Genomic DNA, 24,947 nt, shown 5'->3' with positions numbered 1-24,947 from the left:
CAGTCAACATCACAATAGACTACTAACACCTAACAATCCACTGACATAATCACAGCACGAAACCCTCATGTAGTGAACGCAGCCAGGCTGGTGGGACTCTCCTCATGGAGTGGCCACGAAGGCAGGAGAGCCCAACCACTACTGCAACTTCAATGCCAGTCCCCTGGCACTGAGGTCCTAAGCTGATTTTAGATTTACAACTCTGGAGATGGGATAGACAATGGACTTACAGTGCTTGGGGGTGGTAACTCCCTAAGAAGTATAAAGATAGACTGGCTTTCTATTTAACCACATGCCCTGGCTAGGCTTCTAAACTTTGGTTCATGAATATTAACCTTAATTCTACCATAGCTGATGTTGATTATAAAGAAGGCAGTGATGCCCAGGCCCAGCGCTTAAGAACAGTTAGAATTTGGAGTCAGCTATCCTGCCGACATAGTGTGTGCTTCTATGCATGTTCCACACACTCTCTAAGCCTTAATTTCCTTCACCTATAAAATGAAGATAATTATAGTACTTCTTATAAAGATTATGAGAATTTGACAAGAAAATTAATACGCTCCACATACAAAAGTCAGTGGTGGTGTTGATAATGATGAACTTGCTTTTAATTAACAAAACTGCCTATTGATTACATTCCAGATATATCTTCTAACTCTTTACCCCCAATATTCATTAAAAGCTTGGCAGTAAGAAATAATGTGAGGATGTCAGGGCAAAGAGGGGGGCCCTAAACACATATCTCTTTCACCCATCTGGAAATATCACTAAAGCTACAATAAAGATATTTTATAAGCATTAACACAAGAACAAGAAGAACAAGAGAGGAGTCAGTAGCAATTAAATTAATTTTGGAAGCTGAAAAGCAGATGCATAAATGGTAACTGACTTAACAGATCTGGGAAAGGCAAGTCTTAAGCTGGCAGTAGGGAAAGCCAAGAACCAACAGAACTTACTCGGCAGACTCTTCAAAAGGAATTAATAGCACCAGGTACTTCTGGAAAAGATGGTGATGGGAGTAGCGAAGAGGTGATAGCTGAAATAAGGAGGATCAGATGAAAGATGCTTAAGAACAGCAATATCCCTAAATACACTCCCAATTTCACACTTTTTGTTACTCTGACAGACAACTAGAATTTTATCCTTTAGAGAAGGTTGAAAGAGTGTCTCTGGACTATGGAACAGTTGAAAGTAAGGGTACTGCTCCAGCACGAGGGTGATCAAGTGAATGCATGCTTTCTGAATATTAGAAGCCTTTCCCATCCTCAGCTTGAAGTTTTGGCACACAGGCCTTAACCATCCATGCAGGAAATGGAGAAGTCTTCTTTGGAAAATCTGACTAACCCAAGAGGAACTAAAAATATCAACATGGGGACTGCTCTCAAAAAGTTCAGCAAAATAACCATGAGCTGAAACTCACAGTTGGTAAGTCCCACTCACAAGCAATTTTTAGACTCCACCTTTGAACATGAAGAATAAACCACTGATTAACCCTTACCTGAAGAATAGCTAACATTAGGCAGGGATAAAAAGAAACTTGAAGACAAGTAATTCAGAAGAGATTAGCAGAAGAAAGCATGTCATGTACTAAAAGATTTAAGAGATTATTAGAAATAAGAAGCATTATAGCAGAAATTTTAAAACTACAAAGAAAAACTCAAGAGAAAATTTCAAAGAACAAAACTGCCCCCAATCTACTTGGAGACATAAATTAAGAACATATATCCATGAGACCAAAAAAAAAAAAAAAATCCTTAGAAATCAGGAACATGATAACAAATATGAAAACTTTAATATAGGATTCATAGGACAGAGGTGAGAAAAATCTTCCCAAAGTAAAACAAAAAGAACAGAAAAGGTAAGAAAATTATAGAACCAACCCAGAAGGCCCAACACCTAAGTAACAGGATTTTCACATGGAAAAAAAAGGCAGTAGAGAAAAAGGACAAAGGAAAGTGGTAAAACAGAATCAAAGGAATTTCTCAAAATTGATGAGCATGACTTCTTAGATTCAAAGGCCTAGACAGAATGATGAATAAAAATAGACTCACACCAAAACACATTATTGTGAAACATCAGAACATATTGGACTGAAAGATTCTATATACAGTTTTCCACTGAACAACACAAGGGAGGGGGCACCCACCCTCTGTGAAGTTGAAAATCTGTGTGTACTTTATGGTCAGCCCCTCGTGTATGCGGTTCTTCTATATCTGCTGTTCCACATCCACAGGGTCAATCAACTGCTGATCCTAGAGTACTGTAGTATTTATTACTGAAGAAAACCCATGTATAAGTGAATCCATGCATTTTAAAGCCATGTTGTTCAAGGTCCAACTGTATTTCCAGAGAGAGACAGACATGAGGGAGGGAGAGAAAGGCAGAGATAGAACTAGATAGAGAGAGAACAAGATCACATAAAAAAGGATCAAGGATCAGAATCTTTGGACTCCTGAACCACAATGTAAGCTAAAAGGGACTAGAACAATGTTTTCACAGTTTTGGAGAGAAATCATTTTCAGCCTAGAAATCATTTTCATTCTGTACTCCACCAAACTATTGGAAATGGTAAGACATTTCCCTGTATCTTTTCTCCCCTGTATCTTTTCTCAGAGAGTTACTGATTTATTCCAACAAAATGATGACCCAAAACCAAGATGAGGAAAACATAGAATACAAGAAACAGGAGATCTAACACAGGAGAGAAAAGGAGGGAAATATTCTAGAAACAAAATTATCTCCTAGGAATAATATAGGGCAACTGATTCACATAAGAGCAAAAAAGAGACTTCAAGAGAATTTTCTTCCTGAAGACAAAACATACAGGAATAAACATCTTGAAAAATGTGGATAAATGATAGTAAATCTGGGGTTAAATTACATTGATAAGTACAAAGAAAACTCAGTAACAGCAACAAAAACACAGTTACTCATTCTAGGAAAAACAAAGGTGACAAGGAAAATAAAAGTAGTACATAGGTAGGGAGGTGCTTGTGCTCAACGGTGTCAGATTCTTTGCAACTCCAGTATTGCAATCTGAATACTGGAGTGGGTTGCTATTTCCTTCTCCAGGGGATCTTCCCAACCCAGGGATCAAACCCATGTCTCCTGCATTGCAGGCACATTCTTTACCCACTGAGCCATTGGGGAAGTCCCTCACATCCCCTGCATGAGGGAAGTACAGACAGAAGTAAATAGACAATCAAGTGATCTGGAAATGTGACTAGAGGATGTAAGCTCTGGAGCAACCTTTGAAGAGTAGGAATATTTGCCTAAAAAAGGAAAATGGAGAGGACATTTTTGTTCAGAGGATGGTAATGTAAGTAAGTAGACCAGTTTGTGGGTGAATAGATCAGATGGCTGACATTAACAGTAGGGGAGCAGTAAAAGGGGACGCTGGAAAGACAGGCAGATGCAAACCATAGGGTCTTAAAACCAGACCAAGAGGTTTGAATTCTAAGCATATTTTAGAGATAGAATAATTTTTAAAGGTTACTGAACAATGCAGTAATAAGAGAGTAGTTTCAGAAAAATGTACTCAGCAACGGAGGGTTGACAACTGGGAGCACCAACATTATAACCATTTAAGGGTAAAGTGTTAAAAATTTATCCTAAGGTGTTGATGATGGAAAGAAAAAAGAAATATTTGAGGCACACTATGAATAAAGAAATGATAGAACCTAGATAGGCTCAATGCAGGAATACAACCAATATTTTGTAACAACTGTAAATCAAAAGTAACCTTTACCTTTAAGAATTGTACAAAAATTTTTAAAAAAGAAATGACAGACTTTGATGATTAAATGAAATAAAATCATAGACAGTTATGAGCCTTAGGAAACGGAAGAACATTACTATGATTTATATGGAAATTAAAAAATGCTGGCTGTATAGCACAGAGAACTACAGTCAATATCTTGTAATAACCTATAATGAAAAATAATTTCAAAAATAATACATGTGTATATGTATAACTAAATCACCTTGCTGTGTACCTAAAACATTGTAAGTCAACTGTACTTCAATAAATATATATATTAAGAAAAAACAAATAAATAAAAAATGCTTTGGCTTGTAAATACTCAGCAGACAAAATGGTATTAATAGAACAGGGGTTAAGAGATAGAAAGTTTAGTCCCTAGTATTTACAATAGCTAAAAATAAGCAACTCATTGAATAAAACATATCTAATTCAGAATCTATCCTAACAGCTTTCAGGAAAAAGATTTGACCTAGAAGATAATCAACACCTGGATAAGTCAGCAGTCCCCAACCTTTTTGGCACCAGGGACCAGTTTCATGTAAGAGTTTTCCACAACCGGGGGCAGGGTGAGGTGGAGATGGTTTGAGGATGATTCAAGCACATTACATTTATTGTGCACTTTATTTCTAATATCATGCCATTCTGCTAATCTGACAGGAGATACTGGTCTGTGCCTGGAGGCTGGGTATCTCTGCTATAAATTTTATGTGAGGTATATATGGTCCTGAAGAAAACTTTTTGCATTTGCATTCTGAAAACAAGGGCAAAAGGTTAAGCTCCTAGAACAACAGTCAGCTAAACTGAAACTATTTTAAAAATAAAAATAAATATGCCTAAATTGTATTAATGTCAAAATTGTAGCTGAAAAGGGAGGCTTTGTTCAGATTACAAAAGGGAAAAAAGATTGTCTATAAATATTCAGTATTAAATGTAATATGAATGAACACATTACCTACCAAGAAAAAAAATCTGCATAAGACTTTACAGTTTAGGAGAAATCAGTTTTTTCCCCTGGGCTAATCTTAAAAACTAGAATTTTCATATTCTGGATTTAAAAATAGAAACTTGAGCCTTTTGAAGCTCAATTTATTGCCCATTTGAGTATACGGCCTAGACAGAGTTAAAAAACTGTCATGAAAGTGAAAAGAATAATGTCACAAAGTAGAATCCTGACAGCCTGGCTGAGATCATACAGTTCCAGTTTGCCTCGAAATTTTGATGATCTGCAAGTTTTCAGGAAAAAAAAAAAAAAAGACCTGGATTAAAATATGGGATCCTCCTAAAAGTAGTAAAAATTTAACACTGGAGATCTTCCTTATCTTTCTCTAAGATTAAAAAAAAAAAAAGTTGGATATATAAAGGGAAGTGGGAAAATGGTTCAGTCTGCCAATAAAGCTTTACTAAATAGTCATGTAAAATTTATTTAAATTAATCCTTTTTACATTTAACTTTTTTTGACAAATTAGGGTTGCTTTCAGATAAGTACAAAACAAGCAGAATCCTCTTTACCCTAAATTCTACCAGACTTTACTAAACTATCAGTGTAAAAAGGCACTTACGTGATCCCAGTACTTTCATTCAATTAAACTATGACAAATTCTGGAAATATCTGTGTGTGTGTGTGTATGTATAAAATATATAAAATAGCTTTCCATCTCTTAGTCCTTTTGTGACCCATGGTGAGTTCTGTGCAAAGGAAATCTGTAATTTTTTTAAAACAGCGATGGCAGATTTAAAGTAATTTAAATCATGTTTCTGTAAGACCAAAAACAATCTGAGGGACGTATGAGATCATTCCAGAATGCCAAGATAAAATGAACAAAATTTTTTTAACATTTTCTATAAAAATGAAAATCAATTTAAAGAAAGTTTCAAAAACTCTCAGAAGAAGATTGGAAAGAGAAAACTAAACACTCACTAGTCGGTCCCGGTCATTTTGGAGTGATGACATAGCTTTTTTTAAACTCTGTGCTTCAGCAGGGCTGGTTGCAGGTGGGGCTGCGGACCTCTGCCTCCCGTCCTCTGACTTGCGGCATTTCTCCAGTTCACTCAACAGGCGATCTCTCTCATTCTGCAGGCTGGCCATAGCCTTGGAAAAGGACTGCACTTGGTTGTAAGAATCTTCCAGTTGTGAGGACAAGTGAAGCAGTTGCTCATCTTTGGACAGAAGCTGCTGGTTAAGTTTCTCAAGGTGGGGCAAGCTGTTATCCTCAGTGGAAATCACTGGAAATGCAGCTTTAGAAACAAGAACATCTCTCTCCCTGCTTAAGAGGCCCTGTTCTCTCAGCGGTGCCAGCTCCTCCAGATTGGCCTCATATTTCCTTTTCAGTTCCTCAAGTTCCTCATGGGCCTGATCTCTACTGTTTTGTAGGGAACTCATTGACCTTCCAAAAGACTGGATTTGTGCTGTGAGATCTTTATTTTCTTTGGTGACCACAAGTAACTTCTGTTCCATCTCCACCAGATCTCTTGCTAGCTCCGCCACCCTCTCTTCTGCTGTCTCAGTTTCATTGCGCATTATCCCTGCATCGTGATGAAGATGCTTTAATTCTTTCTTCAGTTTGTCTTCAATTTCACCTACCTTCTTAGCAGCTTCCTTCTGAACATGAATCAATTCCTCTTCCAGTTCTGTAACTCTCTTCTGAGAGGAAGAAAGGACAGTACTTAACTTCTGTACCTCTTCTTCTTTGGCTTTTAATTGGGCCTGAAATATTCCTAGAGTACCTTCTTCTTGCGAGGCTGTCAACTGTTTCTTTAATTGTGATAGAGAGATTTTCAAGCTCTCAGTCTCTTTAGCTAAATCTTGTTTCTCCTCCTGGAGGGCAAGAGAGGACCTCTGCAGCTCCTCCCTTGCTTCCTCAGACTCTTCGAGCTTTGCTTCTAATTTAGCATATTCACCTTTCAGCTCCTTGATCTGCTGAAGCTGAGCTTCAAGGAGCTGCTTTTGCTGACAATCTTTCTTCGATAACACTTGGTTCAGGTCTTCTCTATACTGGATCAGTTCTGCATTGAGTTTGGCATTCTCAGAATTAAGGTCATCCATATGACTTCTCAAGCATCGGATTTCTTCCTTCAGCTTATTATTCTCAGTAGCAGCATCTTGAATGAGTTGGTCTTTTTCCAAGATCACAGAGAGATGTCGTTCTTCCAGCTGTTGGTAGTCACCGACTATGCGGTCTCGGTCATCCTGGAGAGAAGACATGGATTTAACGAAGGAATTCAACTGAGCCTTCTGCTGCATGTTCTCCTTTTTCATGTTTTTCAGTGTTTCCATAAGCTGATTGGTTCTGTCAACAGCTTTTTTGTTCTTCTCTTCTAAGACAGTGTTCTCCTCTTCCTCCTGGGATAGCAGATTTTCCAATTCTTTAATTTCTTTATCATGCTGCTGATGCAGTTCAGCCACGGCCACTTGGACTGCCTGTTCCTTGGCAGAAAGCAGGCTTATAATCTTCTGCTCCTTCATGTTTATTTCTTCATGCAGCCTACTGGTCAGTTGCCTGGAGGCCTGAAGATCAGTCTCCAGCTGCTCATAATTGAACTTACAATTCTGGATATCAGCCTCTTTCTGCTTTATGATCTCTTCCAAATTTTCTTTATTTTCCTTAAATTTTTCTAGAGAGTTATTTAAATCAGTTGACTGGTCTCTGAGAATCTTCAGTTCTGATTCCAACTTAGCTAAATCATCCTGAGAACTACGGTATAGATTCTGAGTCTCTTCGAGCTGGGACAAAAGTTCTTTGTTTTCTCCTTGCAGAGTATCACAGACCTTCTGCTGAAGCTGGACCTCTGTCTGAGCTTTGGACTCCCACACCTGTTTGTCATGCTCAAGCCTAGGAAAAAAATAAGGTCATTAATTACAGATTTCAATGGAAAAGTACTTGATGCCTAAGAAACATATACTACAACAGGTACTCAGATCTACAAATGAATAAATATTCATAACTGAAGGTGTTTTTAATAAAGAGGTTTTGTTCTACTGAATGTTCTGTATTAAAGGTATATTGCATCTAAGAATTTATATAAAAATAAATTCCAAACTATGTTGTTAATTTAGTGACATGAGTTTGGATACTCTGAAGAGTATTTTGTACTTGGTTCTAAATAAGCTGTTGTCTGGCCCCTTAATGAAATAACTTTGGTATGAGAGGCAAATGAGGAAATCTGTCTCCGAGCAGAGGGATTCTACTAAAAATGAAACAGTATTGTGTAGGGGCGCTGTTAGTCCCTGAACTAAAGTGATAATAAAACTGGAGTTTGAGGAAAGTAACTCCAGCAGGCATATGCAATATAAATTGATGTGGAATATGCGGAAGAGAAAAGAGATCATTTCAGAGGCTAAGGCAGTATTTTGAGAGTACAGAAATTTACACTATGGTAAAAATTCACAGAAGGACAAGGATAGTAGAAATGAAATGAAAAGAAAGGAAAAAGTCTAAGAGATCTCTCAAGAGATCTCTCAATAGAAAGATGGGTAGAGAAGTAAATGTGAATTTTTCATGCCAAGACAAGTCGTAGCAGAAGGTCATTTGCAAAAAAAAAGAGAGACAGTGAGACAGAAGTGAGAGGGAATACATCTTCTGGGGGGAATTTAGACCAAAAGTAGTCCCATAATATTAAAGAGAATGGAAATAGTTTATGACTTCCTTTGCCTTCAATTTCCTTTGAAAGAGCTACAAGAGTTATTATTCATTTACCTGGAAATGTTGATCTTCAGTTCCTCCATATGGATGGACATCTGCCTAAGCTGATCCTTTAGAACGCTGTAATTCTCCTCTTTAAGTCTAATTTCTTCTTCTTTGGTCTGAATAGCATCACTGAACTTCTTCTCCCACTTTTTGGCTTCATCTATCACCCTGTCCCGATCATCCTGGAGGGAAGACATGCTCTTAGTGAAAGCTGCCAGCTGGGCCACAGTACTATCCAGGTTTTCCTGAAGTTGCTTAACTTCCTTGTCTTTCTTGTTCAAAGTGACCTGAACTTCTCCAAATGTCTCTTCTAAGTGGGCTTTTTCTCTACGCAAAGCGTCCAGTTTCTCTTGCATATTCTTCTTCTCTTTCAGGTGTTTCTCCTCTACTTGCTCCAGTCTTCGCTCAAGATCTTCATCCTTTTGTTTCATCTGGCTTTTAATGGATTCTTTATTTGACTGAAGCTCCTTTTTCAACTTGAGATTGTCTGCTAGGACCCTTGCTGCTTCACTTTGAGTGTCATCTAGCAGTACTTTGAAGCTAGCTAATTCTGATTCTGCCTTCTTGCGCTGTTCATTGGCTTGAGCCAGATTTTCTTTGGTTATTTCCAAATCTTTTTGGGACTCAGTCTGAACAAATTCTAGGGCCTTAACAGTTCTCTCCAGAGCACTGATTTTCTCTTGGTACCTAATACAATCCGTCTGCAGCTGCTTTACTTCTTGCTGTTTTTCTTTTAACAGCTCCTGAAGTTCCTTTGCATGGCTTTTATTGCCAGGTCCTTTCTGAGCACCTTGTATTTTCTCCATATATTCCTTTCGTATTTCTGATTCCACCTTAGTTTTCTCCTTGACTAACTGTTGCTTTTCTTCTTCCAATTCACTCACACACTTTTTAAGGTTCTGCATTTCAGATTCTAGTAGCTCGTTTTTGATCTGGGCATCTGTAACATCCTGATAATAATTCCCAATGCTCCCATTAAGTTCTGCTAATTGATTCATAAGACGCTCTTCCAAATCATCTTTCTCTTCTTCTGCTGTCTCCTTTAACTTGGTAACTCTGGCAAGTTCTTCTTGGGTTTGCTGATTTAACAGGTTTATTTTGGCTACTTCTTCCTGAAGCATTTTTAGTTCACCATCCTTTGCTGCTATTTGACTCAATAAAGTATCTCTCTCACTTTCTAAAGTCTGGCTAAATTCCTTCTCTTTGTGCCTGCCTTCTTCTAATTCAGTGATTCTTTCTTTGAGCTGATCAATCTGCTGAAGGTAGTTATTAATTTCATCATGTAAGCTGACATTCTCACTTATGTCAGGCCTGGCACCGTTCTTTGATAGAGAGGATTCTGAATTTTCAGGCCTTGAGTTCATACCTGGGGAGTCTTGCTCATCAGCCTCACCTGGAGCAGACGGGGTTGCCTCTTCAGTGACAACCATCTGGCTGTCATGCTTCTCAGTGGGCTCCAGGCTAGCTTGTTTGGATGCATTATCTTCTATCTGATGCTTTAAATGTTGAACCTCTTCACTTAAAGAGTCCTTCTCCGCCTTTAAGGCCTCAAACTCCTTAGAAAGGGTTTTATACTCTGTTTTGACCCTTTCCAGCTCTTCCTTCATGTCGGAATTGGAAGAAAGAAGTGCTTCCATACTATCTTTAGATGTACCTCCTGCAGGATGTACCTCTGCTCTAAGCCGCTCATTCTCTTCTTCCAATTCTAGGATTTTCTGCTGTTTAGATTTAGCAAACTTTCTCATCTTTTCTTTCATCTCCTCCATTTCCTGTTCAGCTTCCTGCAACTGCTTTTCTGTCTCTTTCTTGTTTGCTTCTGTGCTTCTTAACTTGCCATAGAGTTCCTGCTTCTCCTGCCTCACAGTTTCCACTACATGCTGAATTCTTTCTGCCTCATTACTAACATTCTCATAGGACTGCAGAAGAATTTCATATTCCTTTTGCAACTCTTGGTGCTTCTCTTGCCACTCAGTGCTTTCCGCAATCTTGGAACATTTCAAAGATTCAATTTCCTTCATTAAGTTTTCCTTATCTTCAGTAAGACCCTCCAGTGCTAATTTCAGACTTTCACAAGAACCACTGAGACTTTGATTTTCCATTAAAGATCTGTCCACTTCTGCAATGAGTTTGTCTCTTTCTTCCTGAAGAAGAGCTAACTTTCCTAAGAATACATCTTTTTCTCTATTTTGAGCAGAAACTTGGTTTTCCACACCTGCCAGAGACTTAGTGAGATGCTCAATGGTGTCTCTGGCCAAAGACAACTCCTCCTGGAGACCTTTGTTTTCTTTTAGTGCTTCTTTTCGGGAAATGAGGGCAGCTTGCAGTTTCCTCTGTATTTGCTGTTTTGCTTTACTTTCTTCTCCAGTCTCTTCTGGTTTCTGCTTCAATTCGCAAAGCTCCACCTGGAACTGCTTTATCTTCTCATCATGTTCTTTGGCTTGCATTTCCAGCTGTGTATGCAGTGCCTTTACTAAATCCTCTTGTTCTGTTACCTCCGTTTGTACTTTAGTAAGGGCTGTTTCCTTTTCACTAAGCAGTCCAGAAAGGTATCTAACTTCTTCTTCCTTTTTGCTTACGAGTTTTTGCAGTTCATCTAGTTCAGGCTGTAGTTCTCTTAACTGCTCTAATCCAGCAATCTCTAGTTGACTGCTTTCCAGTTTTTGCCTCAGGCTTTCTGCGTGGGCTTCAGCCTCACAGGACTCTGCCTTCAGACTTTGGATTTCTAAATCCTGTTTATTTATCTGCTCTTGTAACTGAAATACCTCTTCTGATTTTTTAGTCAGCTCATTTATTGTAGAGTTAACCTTTAACTCTAACTCTTCTTTCTCAGCCTCTATTTCTTTCAGCTGGTTCTTAATCTGGGCAATAGCAGTATTGCCCTGCAGAGTATTTATATCTCCAAGATGAGAAGGCCAGTCTGGGTGCAAGTCAGACTCTGAAACAGATTGAACAGGCTGCTGTTTAGTGGCTTTGAATAAAGGTTCTTCTAAACCTTGAGTGGGAGAACCTGGTTCCTGCTGACCACTGTCTGGGAGTTTTCTGTCCATAGATTCCTGTACTTGAATCTGCAGTTGTTTTAGTTGGTCCCCAATGTTCTCATTTTCCTTGCTTTGCTCATCAAACTGTTCTTGCAAGCGATTATAGTCATCCTTCTGTTGCTTTAGCTCCTCCCTAAGATGTCTTTCTTTCTCCTGTGCCTTTTTTAGAATCACCTTGCGAGAGGTTAATACTTCCTGTAGCTTCTTTTGAAGTTGCTCCTTTTCTTTTTCAAGGTCCACTATTTTTTCTTCCAGTTCTGGTTTCCAGTGTTCTCCACTACCTGCACCAAGTGGACGGATGGCCACTGCTTCTTTTACAGGTGCTGCTGAGTCTCCATCACCTGCATCCTTGTTACCTGTGGTTAACTTTTGGATAATTGCTTGGTTTTCAATGACTTCTGCTTGGAGCAGATCTATCTGGTTTGTCTTCTCCTGCAAATTTTGATTCATCTGTTTGACCATAGCCTGTAACTGTTCTTCTACTGCTGCCTTTTCTTCCAAATCCTTCCTAATGTGCTCTAGTTCCATTTCCTTCTCAGATATTATCTGTTTTAAAGACATTTCTATGTCTTGGCACTTAGAAGTCACACATTTTTCTAAGTCTTCTTTGCTGTCTTTATCTTCCTCCACTTCCCTCTTCTCACTGTCATGGAGTAGGATCTCTTTGCTGGGTTCATCTTTCACTTTGGCCAATTCCTCTTCTAATCTACTGACTTTCTGTAGAAGTTCCTTTCTATTAATAAGAGCAGCCTGGAGCTTTCTCTTTCTCTGCTCACTTTCTTTCTTTACAAGGTCTAATTCACGTTGAAGTTCTTCCTTACTTATTAGCCCTGCTGGGCTCAACTCATCATAATTCTGTTTAATGCTGGAAACAATTTCTTTATCTTCTTCCATCTGCTCTTTTTTGGTCTCTTCAGCTCTGGATAATAAATTTAGCTGTTCTTTAAGAGTCTTTATTTCAACCCCAAGAGAAAATTTCTCTTCATTAAGCTGAACCATTTTCTCCGTCATACTAAAGCTGATTTCTGTCACTTGCTGATCCTTCTCCTCAATGGTCTGTTGGAGTATTTCCACATCTTTCTTTTTTTCTAGTAAGAGTTGATCCATTTTTGCTATTTCAAGTTCCTTCTGTGAAAGAGCCTGTGAAAGTTCTTCCACCTTATTTGAGACCTCCCTCTCTCGTTCTGCCCCCTCAAGCACTTCACTTTCCTTCCTCTGCAGCTGGCTCTGCAGGCTTTTGATCAATGTACTCTGCTCAGAAAACTGAAGCTGCACACCATCCAGTTCATTCTGTAAAACTTCAATCTTTACATCTTTAGATTTGGCTTCTATGGTGAGGCTGTGGATCTGTTCAGTGAGCAAGTCGTGATGAGCAGTCTGACTTTCATAGTCAAGTCTTCTTTGCCTTTCTGCTTCTGCAAGGTTCACTTCTAGTTGCTGTATCTGAGCCCTCAGTTCCGTTACCACACAAAGTTCCTTCACCTGAGCAAGAAGCTGGTCTCTTTCTTCAGACAAAGCAATGAAAGCACTGTTGGTGTTTTCAGCATTTTTCTTAAACTCTTCAATCAGCTGGGCTAGGATGCCTATTTCCTTAGCTTTCTCCTCTAAATTTTTCTCATAGATTTCTTCTGCTTTATGAAGGTTTACCTCAAGCTCCAAAACTTGACCTTTTAGTCTTTCCAATTCATCCTGGTGACACTGACAAATACCTGGGACATCAGAAGAGGGTTTATCATCATCGTCCTGCTTGGCTGATTTTAATTCCACTCCGGTGTAATTTAAAGATATTTCCTCAGATGGTCTATGCTGGTGTTCGGGGCTCATCTGCTCTTCTTTCTCAGTTGTTGTGAGACTGCTCTCTTTATCTGGTATCGGTGGAAAATGCTGCCCTGTATCTTCAAGCAGCACTGTCATTTTAACTGGAGGTATTCCTTCACTCTCTATCTGTTTCATTTCTTTCTGATCAAGGAACTCAGAGTCACCTTCTGCCCTTTTGCCTTGAAGCTGCAACTTAAGAAATGCAATCTCCTCTTGAGCTTCTTTCATTTCCAGCAATAAAACAGATAGTTCCTTATGCTTCTGAGTAAATGTGTTCTCCAGGGCATCTTGTCCACTTTCCTCAGCAGAAAAACTGCTCTTGTTGAGCCTGGTAATATCAACCATGCTCACCTGTTTGTTTGTTTTTTTTAAAAAAAAAAAAGAAAGAAAACACCTCAATCAAATGTTTTATAGGAAAGAGGCTAACTAAAAACTGGTATTTTGTGCATTTTCCAAAACCTAAAACTTTTCCATCCAAACTTTCCTACCACAAAACTGCTAAATACTTTTAAAATCAGTTTTTATTTCCCAACTTGTACCTCTGGGGGCATCCTGTCAATCCTGCACTGAAGTCAAGTCATATTCATAAGACCTAGGAAACCTAGGACTCATTTTCTATATATTCCTCACTTTGGGAAACTTTTTCTTCAGATTAAAACTGCTTGTTCTCCTAAGAACTACTTACAAATAAAAAGCGAAGCAGGAAATAAATTTTTGTTTCATCCCATGCCAAGAAGGAAGTTACAGGATTCCTTTTCCTAAACTATCTATTGGAATAGGAAGTATTAGATAAGATAGCTATTAACAGACAAACAGATTATCAGACAAGTTGATTAAGATAAATTACCAGGATAAAATAATCAAAGAAGAGTTCTGCTGGGGCTTGGGAAGAAAGTATGGGCCCGTCTGACAAAATATTAACCAAGTTACTATTACAAAGCTTACTGTATTAGGCTGCTCAATCCATATAAATTATTTCTATTAATTATCTTCCCGGGACAAAACCAGTGAATTTCATGGTAAATTTAGTATTTTATTAAATGAGTTTGGGGACCATATACATAATAAAATATCCATCTTTGTCAACAACAGCTTTTCTCCCCCCCCAGAAATATTCCAACTTGATATGAAGGGAAGAAAAAAAAACAGGAGATTGTCAAACAGTGTGGTGGCCAAGAGCACAAGCTCTGCAGCCCAGCTGCCAGAGTTCACATCTCTGCCACTCACTAGCAGAAGCTGACACATAGTAAGCCCTCAATGAATATTACCTATTATCTTGGTATCATATTCAGCCACTGAGTAAAAGAAAAGAAATCATTACTTTAGAACTATATATTATTTTACAGAAAGTTATTATCTCATCATTTTTCATTAGCACTTTTAATTGTTTAAAATTCTTCACTCTCTGTATTACTTATACTCAAATTTTCAGAAACCGAAACTGGACACACATTTTTTTTAGCAGAGGAGAAGTTCCTTTATAATTTCTTCATGTCACATTACTATTTATCCATTCCTACATACATGAAAAATCTAATATAGTCAAGACATCACTTTTGCCAGAAGATGGAAATATAACTAACTCCTTTTTCTGGTTTCTCTCGTATCCTACACATTCTTATTTCCTCTTTACTATCTGTCACTCCACTTCACTCACTCTCTTCCTTCCCTTAGTCTCATTCTCTGCTGTTCCCTATCCTATCTATAGAGTTAAATTAACTTTGGCTTGATTTTTTTTTAAAAGTCAATGTTATACATCAGAGAGCAGAAACTGGAAAACTTTGCTCTTTCTAGCCACTCTCACTTTCCCTTCTAGTACTAGTCTTCCCCTTTAGACTGTGCTTACATTTTCTATGGACCCTTTCTATTTACTCTCTCTTATCCCAAGGAATTATCTTAGTCACCCTTCCTTTTATAATTTTTGTGGAGCTTTTTTCCCCTTCCTTTTCCACTGTTTCCTGTTTGTTCTCCCTTCTGGATATTTTGTTTTTCTTAATAGATTCCCATATTTCTTATCTGCTCTTCCATTTCGAGCTCTCTTGTTTTCACTAGACATTAATTGCTAAGCATCTTAAAACATTAAGCCTCTCCTTGGCTAAACAAGATTCATTTTTCACTACTCCATATATAATGTAGTGACCATACAATGTTAAAATTATTTTCAAAATTTACTCCACTTTACACAAATTTGTGAACAGAACATCATATGAAAATGTAACTGAATGTAAATGTGGAAGTTAACTTTATGCCTCAACTTGGTTAACCCACAATACTGAGATACTTGGTCAAACATTACTCCAAATGTTTCTGTTGAGGTATTTTTAGATAAAGTTGATTTAAACCAACAGACTCTGAGTAAAGCAGACTGCTCTCCATAATGTGGATGGGCTTCACCTAATTGGTTAAAGGCCATAACCAAAAAAAGATGGCCCTCCTCCAAAAAGAAGAAATTCTGCCTGCAGACTACCTTCAGATTCAAACTGCAACTTTTCTCTGGGTCTCCAGTGTGCTAGCCTACCTGCAATTTTGAATTTGTCAGCCTCCACAATTACATGAGCCAATTCCTTAAAATAAACCCTGTCTATATATATTTCACTTCCTATTAATTCTGTACAATAAGTAAGCAGACACTATTGTAAAGAAGTTACAGTATTCCTCAAGGCTATTTATGAATCTATCACTCACTTCTTTTCTTTTTTTTTTCTGGCCATGCCACATGGCTTGTGTGATCTTAGTTCCCTGATCAGGGATCAAACTCAGAACCTTGGCAGTGAAAGCATGGAGTCCTAACCACTGGACCACCAGGAAATTCCCCATCACTGACTTTCTAAATGGAAGGACAATTAAACACAGTAAAGCTAACAATCATCTTAAATTAGCAGAATATTGAGCAATCACACATTTCTTATCATTTTTAGGTTATAAAAAGCACCATTCTCTAAGGATACCTTTTGAATGGAATACTAAGTGAAACTGTGCCAAATGAGAAAGGGGTGGTGGGGAGAGACTGGAGATTTTTACCTAATTTCTTTACTGAGGAACTTTTCTGAGATGGGCAAAGAAGTTGAGATAAATGATAACCCAGCATGCAAAATAGGATATCAAATCCCAAATAAATACTACTGTACTTGTGTTGGTTCAGGACAAATAAAATGTCCAAATATTTATAAACAAATGAGAGTAAATGAGAAATAATAACAATTACGACTCTCTTAAATCTCACTTTCTAGGTAATGTAATTCTCTGTCGATATTCAGTTCAGTTCAGTTCAGTTCAGTCGCTCAGTCGTGTCCGACTCTTTGAGACCCCATGAATTGCAGCACGCCAGGCCTCCCTGTCCATCACCAACTCCCGGAGTCTACCCAAACCCGTGTCCATCGAGTCGGTGATGCCATCCAGCCATCTCATCCTCTGTCGTCCCCTTCTCTTCCTGCCCCCAATCCCTCCCAGCATCAGGGTCTTTTCCAATCAGTCAACTCTTCACATAAGGTGGCCAAAGTATTGGAGTTTCAGCTTCAACATCAGTCCTTCCAATGAACACCCAGGACTGATCTCCTTTACGACGGACTGGTTGGATCTCCTTGCAGTCCAAGGGACTCTCAAGAGTCTTCTCCAACACCACAGTTCAAAAGCATCAGTTCTTCGGTGCTCAGCTTTCTTCACCGTCCAACTCTCACATCCATACATGACTACTGGAAAAACCATAGCCTTGACTAGACGGACCTTTGTTGGCAAAGTAATGTCTCTGCTTTTAAATATGCTGTCTAGGTTGGTCATAACCTTCCTTCCAAGGAGTAAGTGTCTTTTAATTTCATGGCTGCAATCACCACCTGCAGTGATTTTGGAGCCCAAAAAAATAAAGTCTGACACTGTTTCCACTGTTTCCCACAAAGTGATGGGACTAGATGCCATGATCTTAATTTTCTGAATGTTGAGCTTTAAGCCAACTTTTTCACTCTCCTCTTTCACTTTCATCAAGAGGCTCTTTAGTTCTTCTTCGCTTTCTGCCATAAGGGTGTTGTCATCTGCATATCTGAGGTTATTGATATTTCTCCCGGCAATCTTGACTCCAGCTTGTATTTCTTCCAGCCCAGGATTTCTCATGATGTACAAGAAAACTGTACAAAAGCTTAGGCTTGAAATCACCTCCCCGATCAAGCTCATATTCTGATTATTTTAAGAATGCATCACTTACCTCATGGACTTCTCTATCTACCTCTCCAGTTCTCTTCTGAGACTCCAGGAGAGTAATCTGAGAGGAAAGTTTTTCTGAAAGTTACAAAATAAATAGCCTTAGAAGGTAAATGTAGAAGTGTTTGGAAAAAAAAAAAAAACAAGAGAGGTATGATTGTGTGTGAGGCTATTTGAGATGCATGAAATAACCAAGAGGAAAGAACAGACAGAATAGTTTGGGGGAGATAAAACACTTATTTTTTTAAAATAAAGAAGTGGCAAAAGAAGATGAGAAGATGAGATATAAGATAGAAGGGTAGTAGGTATTAATGATTAACCTGAGTGAAGTATAATAAATAGTGGAAGGCTTTAAAGGGAAAAAAAAGCCAGTGCACATGACAAAAACCAGCTATTTCTGCAGCATAATTTGGGAATTCTAGGGAAATAAATTTAACTTATCTCTAACTTTTCTGTGTTCATATTATACATCATGCATTAATATAGCACTTAAAATGTCTTCTACATTCTTTCACATATGTTCATAAGGACATCAAATTTTAGCATAGAAGGGAGCTATCCAATCTCCTCAATGACCATATAAGGAAACAAAGAAATGACATGTCCTACAGCTGGTTCATACAGCTAGGATCAGAATTCAGTCTTCTGAGTTTGACCCCATGTCTTATTACAATGTGGGTATCTAAAAAGGGTAGTAGTACCTTGGAGGATAAAAATATTGAGTATTAGTAAGCCCCCAAGAAGTTTATACTCTTTCTGAGAAGCTAAGACAAGTATATGAAACAAACAAAAAAGCTTATTTTTTACACTACATCCAAGCGTTTTAATATGACCCACATGATTTGACCCCACTTATTCTACAAACTCTATACTGCTCCCCGTTTGCTCACTCTGCTTCCAAGAACACTGGCCTTGCTTCTATCTGCAAACATATCAAGTTTATTCATACCTCAGAGTGTTTACACTGCTCTTCCCTGCTTGGAATATTTGCTCAGCCTCTTTTTATGTAGCTGTCCCCTTTTCATCATTCAGGTAACCAGTGATCAGAGAGGCCTACCCTGAGCACTCTGACACTACTTTCTCCTTCCCCCGGGTACATGTGCAGTAGCCTGTTCTATTTTTATCCTAGTATTTATCACTCTGGAATTTTCTTATGTATATACATGTTTATGGCCTGTCTTGTCTTCTAATATGTTCAGAGCAGTATCCTCAGCAACTAGAGTAGTCCCCAGTACATAGGAAAGGCACCACAGATATTTGCTGAATGAATAAATGAACATTCATGAAACAAATGAATTCAAGACTGTATATAATATGTTCAGACATTTCATAAGTATTTGAGGAAGGAGCAGAGTGGTAGAAATGGAAGCACAAAAGGTGAGTTTAATATTAATAGAACATGACTCATAAAACAAGGGTAACCAGACACGAAAACTAATACAGAAAACCTTAGGGCCAGTGACCCCTGCAGTAAAGAGCAAAGAGAATGGAACTCATGTAACCTCTAAACCATAATGAGCCACATGAAAGTGACAGAGACTGCTTGCAAAACTGCAAAATAAACATCATGGATAAGGTCTCAGAGCAGTGGTTTAAGTGGGTTGAATAATGAGTTGAATTTGTGGTATTCTTTATCAGCAATGGTAGGACTAGTCTAATAAAGGTATATGATCCCTATATACCTTAATTTATAGCTAAGTGGAACTGTAAAATGGTTAAATTGAAAATATTGGTATAGACTTCAGGAAATGGTACAAACTTTACTTGGTATTCATTCTCACTCTTAAAGATAAAGCACGGTAGTCAGTTACTCCAGGACAAATTAGATAAGTGAAGCATTATTAACTACAAGTTACTAAAGCTATAAGGGCCTTGTGAAGCAGGTGACAAAAGGAAGGAAGTATATCTTCATTCTTACTAACTGTTCACACACAGTTCAATAGAATAAAGCGCTGAATTTAGTTCAATCCAACAAAACTTTATTCAGCAGTCACTCATTTGCCAGGTACTATTCTCGTTCCTAGTAAAGGGTAAAGCAAAAGATGGAAAAAAAAAATGACCCCTGCCCTTGAAAATGAATTTCAGAAGCACAAAAATGCATTTAATCCAACTTTGGGAGATTAGGACCAACTTCTCAAAAAGATAATGCCCTAGTTGAGGCCTGAAAGATGAGTTCAAGAATTAGCCAGGCTAGAGAAAAAGGATAAGGTTCTAAGCAGTATATAGCATGAGCAAAAAACAAAATGGTTTCTACCTCTAAATCTTTATTTATACTGATCTCTGTTACCTCATCCCACAAATTTGTTACTGGAAAAGTCCTTTCTCTATTTTACCTATTTAAAAAGTCATTGTCTTATTAAGGTTCTATTTGAGCCATACATCTGAGAAGATTCCTTAGCCACTCAAAAATGAATATAATACAGATCTCCTGCAGCATTTAAAGCCCATACTGCAAAATGTTATACTTATGTAAACACTGGTATTGTGTTCAAATTGTTTAATGTGTATTAATCCTAACTTCAATAACTACCAGCTGTGCTAAGATCTTTATTATCATAGAATCTACATGTTATACATGTACAGTGATAAAAGTTGTCGGTTAAGAGGTCAGAGAATTATGCTTTTCATTTATACGTACCATTCTCAGCTTTCAGCTCCTCCAGCTCTACAGAATTAAGGAGTAAGGCTCCCTTTTCATTCTCTAGTTCTACCACTCTCTTCTGCAAAAAGGCAATACTCTCTTCAGTGACTGCCTAAATTGTAGAAAGACAACAAATTAAAAGATTCTCCAGTGCAAAACTCTCATACTAATGTCCAGAGAGCCTCCGGCATTTTTGTGTTCTAAAAGTTCTCCAGCCTTGAAAATACTTTAAAAATAGCATCTACTTATCTGCCTAGGTAATCTGTAAAGCAATGCTTTTCATCTGAAGATAGAAAGATGAAATCTTTCACACAAATTTCTAGTTCACTGGCTTTTAAATTTAAGACTGAAGCCTGGATTTTCCAAGTCTATCACACATGAAAGAAAATTTTCAGAATTCAAAAAATTAAAAGCACATTATGAGTTCTGGAAAAACTTCAAGTAATCTAGTATGTGTGTAAATGGAGTCTTCAAAGGAAGAGAGAGGTCAGAAAAAATATTGGACTAATCAATGGCAGAAAAATTTCCAGACTGAAGCAAACTATAAACATAGAGATTCAAAAGGCAAATTTCAAGCACAAGAAACATGAAGAAAACTATGTGAAGGCACATCATAACCAAAGTGTTCAAAACCAGTGATAAAAATCCTAAAAGCAATCAGGAAATTAAAAAAAGAGACAAAGATGACAGCAGATTTCTTACTAAAAAACAAAATGCAAGAAAAGAGAGTGCAGTAATAGCCTTAAAGTATCAAAAGAAAAAAAACCTATCAATATAAAATTCTATAGTTAGCTTTTAGGTATCTTTTAAAAACAACAGAGCGATAAAGATTTCTTCAAACTCACAAGAGCTATAAGAACCCCTTACCAGCAGACTTGTGTGCTCAAGAGAGTACACACATACATTAAAAGAAGTCCTTTGGGCAGAAGGAAAATGACACAAGATGGAAATAAGAAATTACATCAGAGTTTGGCAAAGTTTAGAGCCTTCTACATGTTTTTGCAAATAAAGTTATGGCCCAAAAGCCTAAAATATTTATCATTTGACTCTTTACAGAGACTGCCAATTCTGGATCTACCCTAAAAAAAGCACCAGAAATGGTAACTGCAATGGTAATTAAGATTTATTTTCTTATCATTTGAATCTCCTGAAAGATAACTGACAAAACAAAAATAAAAATTTTTGATTATAACATGTTATATTTTTGTGTTTTTTGTTTATAACATATGTATAAGTAAAATAATAACTAAGTCCCAAGAATGAAGAAATAAAAGTATACAATTGTAAGGTTTTTATTCTACACATGAAGCAGCACAATATTATATGCAGGTTAACTGTGATTAAAATGCAACTATAATCCCTAATGGGCTTCCCAGGTTATAAAGAACCTGCCTGCCAATGCAGGTAGACATAAGAGATGTGGGTTTGATCCTTGGGTTGGGAAGATCCCCTGGAGAAGGTCATAGCAATCCACTCTAGTACTCTTGCCTGGAGAATCCCATAGACAGAGGAGCCTGGAGGGCTACAGACTATAGGGTCGCAAAGATTTGGACATGACTGAAGCGACTAAGCAACATTAGCATAATCCCTAATGCAGTCACTATTATAACAAAATAAAGAATTATAGCTAATAAGCTGTAAAGTAAGAAAAACAGAATCATAAAAAATATTCAATCAATTTTTTTAAAGGAAGGAAAAGTAAAAAAGTAAGGCAAAAAGTTGGAAAAATGGAAAACAAATAGCAAGATGAAAGACTTAAAATGGTATCAATGGCAACATTAATGAAAATGGTCTGAACACTCCAAGTAAAGGGCAGAGATTGACAGATTGGATAAGTAGATTCAAACTCTACGCTTCATATAAGCTTTAAATATAAAGACAAAAATAAGTTAAAGAGTGAAAAAAGATACACCATGCTAATATTACTCAAAAAAGTAGAATAACTATATTAATATCAGACAAAAGTACATTTCAAAGCAAAGAATGTTACCAAGGATAAAGAAGATCATTTCATAATATCAATGGGTCACTTGATAATCAAGAAGACATAAACATCCTAAATGTTTAAGCCCCCAATAACACAGTTTGAAAACATATGATGCAAAAACTGACAGAACTGTAAATAAATCCACAACTATGAGATTTCAATACTCCTTTCAATAATTGAGAGAACAAACAGGCAGAGAAGCAGCAAAGATATAGTATACTTGAATAATATTATTGACCACTTTTACATGATTGACATTTATAAAACACTCCAGCCAACAGCAGCAGACTATTTTCAAGTACATATGCAACATTAACCAAAATAGACAATACTCTGAACCATAAAACAAGTCTCAATCAATTCTAAGAGTCAAGTCATATAAACTATGTGCTCTGACCACAATAGAATTAAAATAAAAATCAATAACAGAAAGACCTCTAGACGTATCACCCCAAAATATTTAGAAACTAAGTAACCCAGGGGACAAAGAAGAAATTAAAAGGGAAATTAGTATCTTTAACTGAGTGAAAATGAAAATACAACCGAATTTGTGGGATGCTACTAAAGTAGATTTTAGGGGGGAATTTTTAATGCAAAATGCCTATATTAGAAATAAGAAAGGTCTCAAAGTAATGACCTTGGCTTTCACCTTAAGAAGCTAAGAAATGAGGAAATCAAGTCTAAAGTAAACAAAAGAAAGGAAATAATGAAGATCAAGGCAGAAATCAATAAAATAGAAACTAGAGAACAAGACAGAATCAATGAAGTCAAAGCTGGTTTTAAGATTACTAAAAATTAATAAACCTATGGACAGTCTTACCTGCATAAGAAAGAAAACACAAATTACAAATATTAGAAATGGAAGAGGTAATGTCACTACAGATTCTATATATGTTAAAAGAATAATTAGAGAAAATTATGAATAACTTTTTGCCTATAAATTTGATACTTTATATGGACAAATCTCCTAAAAGATATTAAAATACCAAAGCTCACTCCAGAACAAATAGATAACCCAAATAGCCAAATAGTTATGAAACAAGTGGAATCTATACCGACAAATGCTTCCACAAAGAAAACTTCAAGACTAGACAGCTTCACTAATGAATTTTCACAAAACATTTAAGGAAAAAATAATACCAAGTCTACAAATTCATTCCAAATAAGTGAAGAGGAAAGAATACTTCCCAATTTATTCTAAAAGGCCAGCTTTACACATAGAGCAAACCTAGGAAAAGATATTATAGAAAATTACAGACAGACAAATATTCATCATAAACACAGATGTAAAACTTTAAAGCAAAATTTTAGCAACTGAATCCAAGAAAGTATAAGGATAATACATAGCTACCAGGTGAGATTTACCCCCAGAACTCTCATACACTGCTGATGGGAACAGAAAATGGTAATACCACTTTGGAAAACTGTCTGGCAATGTTTGTCTTAAAATCTCCCATATGATACAGACACTTCACTTCTAGGTATTTACTGAGAGTGAAGAAAGCACAGGTTCAAACAAATATTTGTAAAAGAATATCCATATAAGCTTTATTTGTAATAGTCCAAAACTGTCAATAATCCAAATCTGCCCATCAACAAGTAAACAGATATGTGATATGTACAATATTCTCAACAATACAAAGAAAGGAATGAACTCTTGCTGCATACAATAGGATAAATACCAGAATAAGTATGCTGAGTGAGAGGAGTCAGGGGAAAAAAGCACATATAATTTATTAAAAACTCTAAAAAATACAAACTATAATGACAGAAAGAAGATCAGTGGTTGCTTGATTGGGGGGAGATGTGAGAGAAAAATTAAAAGGGATCATGAGAAACTTTGGAGGTGATGAATACGTTCATTTTCTTGAAAGTGGTGATGGCTTCATGCATACATCAAAATTTATTAAGTTGTACACTTTAAAAGTATGCAGATTATCATATGTCAATTATATCTATACCTATAATACAGCTGTTTAAAAGGAAAATAAGTCAATATATAAGTAAAAATAAAATTCAAAAAACTTTAAATTATCAAATAGAAGAAGAAGACAGGAATAGAAAACAGAAGGAAAAAAAACCCAAGATGGCATAAACGAAAGACAAATCATTCATATCAATAATTATACTGAATCAACTCAACACTCCAATGACAAAGCAAACCTCATGGGAAGAAGTAAAAAAACAAAACTTAACTATATATTATATGCTGAGGATGAGAGGGTTGGAAGGTAACCTGATGACTGAGATGAGATGCTAGACTTCTGGTGTTAAAGATGCAAGAACAACCAGGAATCATGGGGTGTAAGAAATGCAGCTCTAGTCACTGGAAAAAGTGAGTAAATTAATTCTTCCCTAAAGCCTCCTTTGTAGCCCAACAGACACTGTGATTTCTGGCCAGTGAAACTGATTTTGGATTTCTGACCTCTCGAACTTGAGGAATCTCATAACCTTCTGTTTAGAAGAAGAAATAACCATTTCTTATGAAGAAATAGAATCATTCCAATCAAGAAACAGAAATCAAAATACCAGCCAAGCCACAAGAGAAGGGCATGTGGCTTTGTCAGCCAACTCAAGTCATCCTACTCCTGGCTCCAGAATTGAGTTGAAAAAGCCTCCATATAGTTTTCCCCATAGAAGGCTCCAGACTTTGCAGAGAAAATAGCCATCTCCATCATTCATTCCCTCTCCAAATCTCTGAAACACAGAATTGAAAAGAAATCCAGAATTTTATGCCTCCTTCTTTGTTCTTTCTCTGGAATGCTTGGCCATTTCAGATCTTCCAAGGACTTTCATTACTATATTCAATTACTATGTTGAAGAG

General features: G+C 37.1%; 1 protein-coding gene and 1 long non-coding RNA gene across 5 annotated transcripts in view; one reads left to right on the top strand and one right to left on the bottom strand.

Annotated features, from left to right (window-relative positions):
- GOLGB1 (golgin B1) overlaps positions 1-24,947 on the bottom strand; it is a 73,641-nt gene that overhangs the window by 16,647 nt on the left and 32,047 nt on the right. For all 3 annotated transcript variants that reach the window (XM_081571804.1, XM_081571805.1, XM_081571806.1), the window contains 4 exons: positions 20,134-20,248; positions 17,500-17,573; positions 8,458-13,655; positions 5,682-7,593 (listed from right to left, as the gene is read on the bottom strand). In XM_081571804.1, the coding sequence (XP_081427930.1) occupies positions 5,682-7,593; positions 8,458-13,655; positions 17,500-17,573; positions 20,134-20,248 (7,299 nt within the window). The remainder of the gene's footprint in view (positions 1-5,681; positions 7,594-8,457; positions 13,656-17,499; positions 17,574-20,133; positions 20,249-24,947) is intronic.
- Positions 93-7,706, top strand: LOC145538921 (uncharacterized). 2 transcript variants are annotated; one of them, XR_014077327.1, is made up of 5 exons: positions 93-991; positions 3,120-3,319; positions 4,212-4,301; positions 5,841-5,954; positions 7,518-7,706. It is a non-coding gene; the product is annotated as an uncharacterized LOC145538921 (long non-coding RNA). The 2 variants fall into 2 exon arrangements; XR_014077326.1 differs by having other exon boundaries at positions 5,808-5,954.

Source organism: Giraffa tippelskirchi, chromosome 2 (assembly GCF_054371585.1).
Source record: "Giraffa tippelskirchi isolate mGirTip1 chromosome 2, T2T-mGirTip1v1.2.pri, whole genome shotgun sequence".
Classification (NCBI taxonomy): domain Eukaryota; kingdom Metazoa; phylum Chordata; class Mammalia; order Artiodactyla; family Giraffidae; genus Giraffa; species Giraffa tippelskirchi.
Note: the sequence above shows the minus strand (reverse complement) of the source record. Positions and strands in the feature narration are given on the sequence as shown.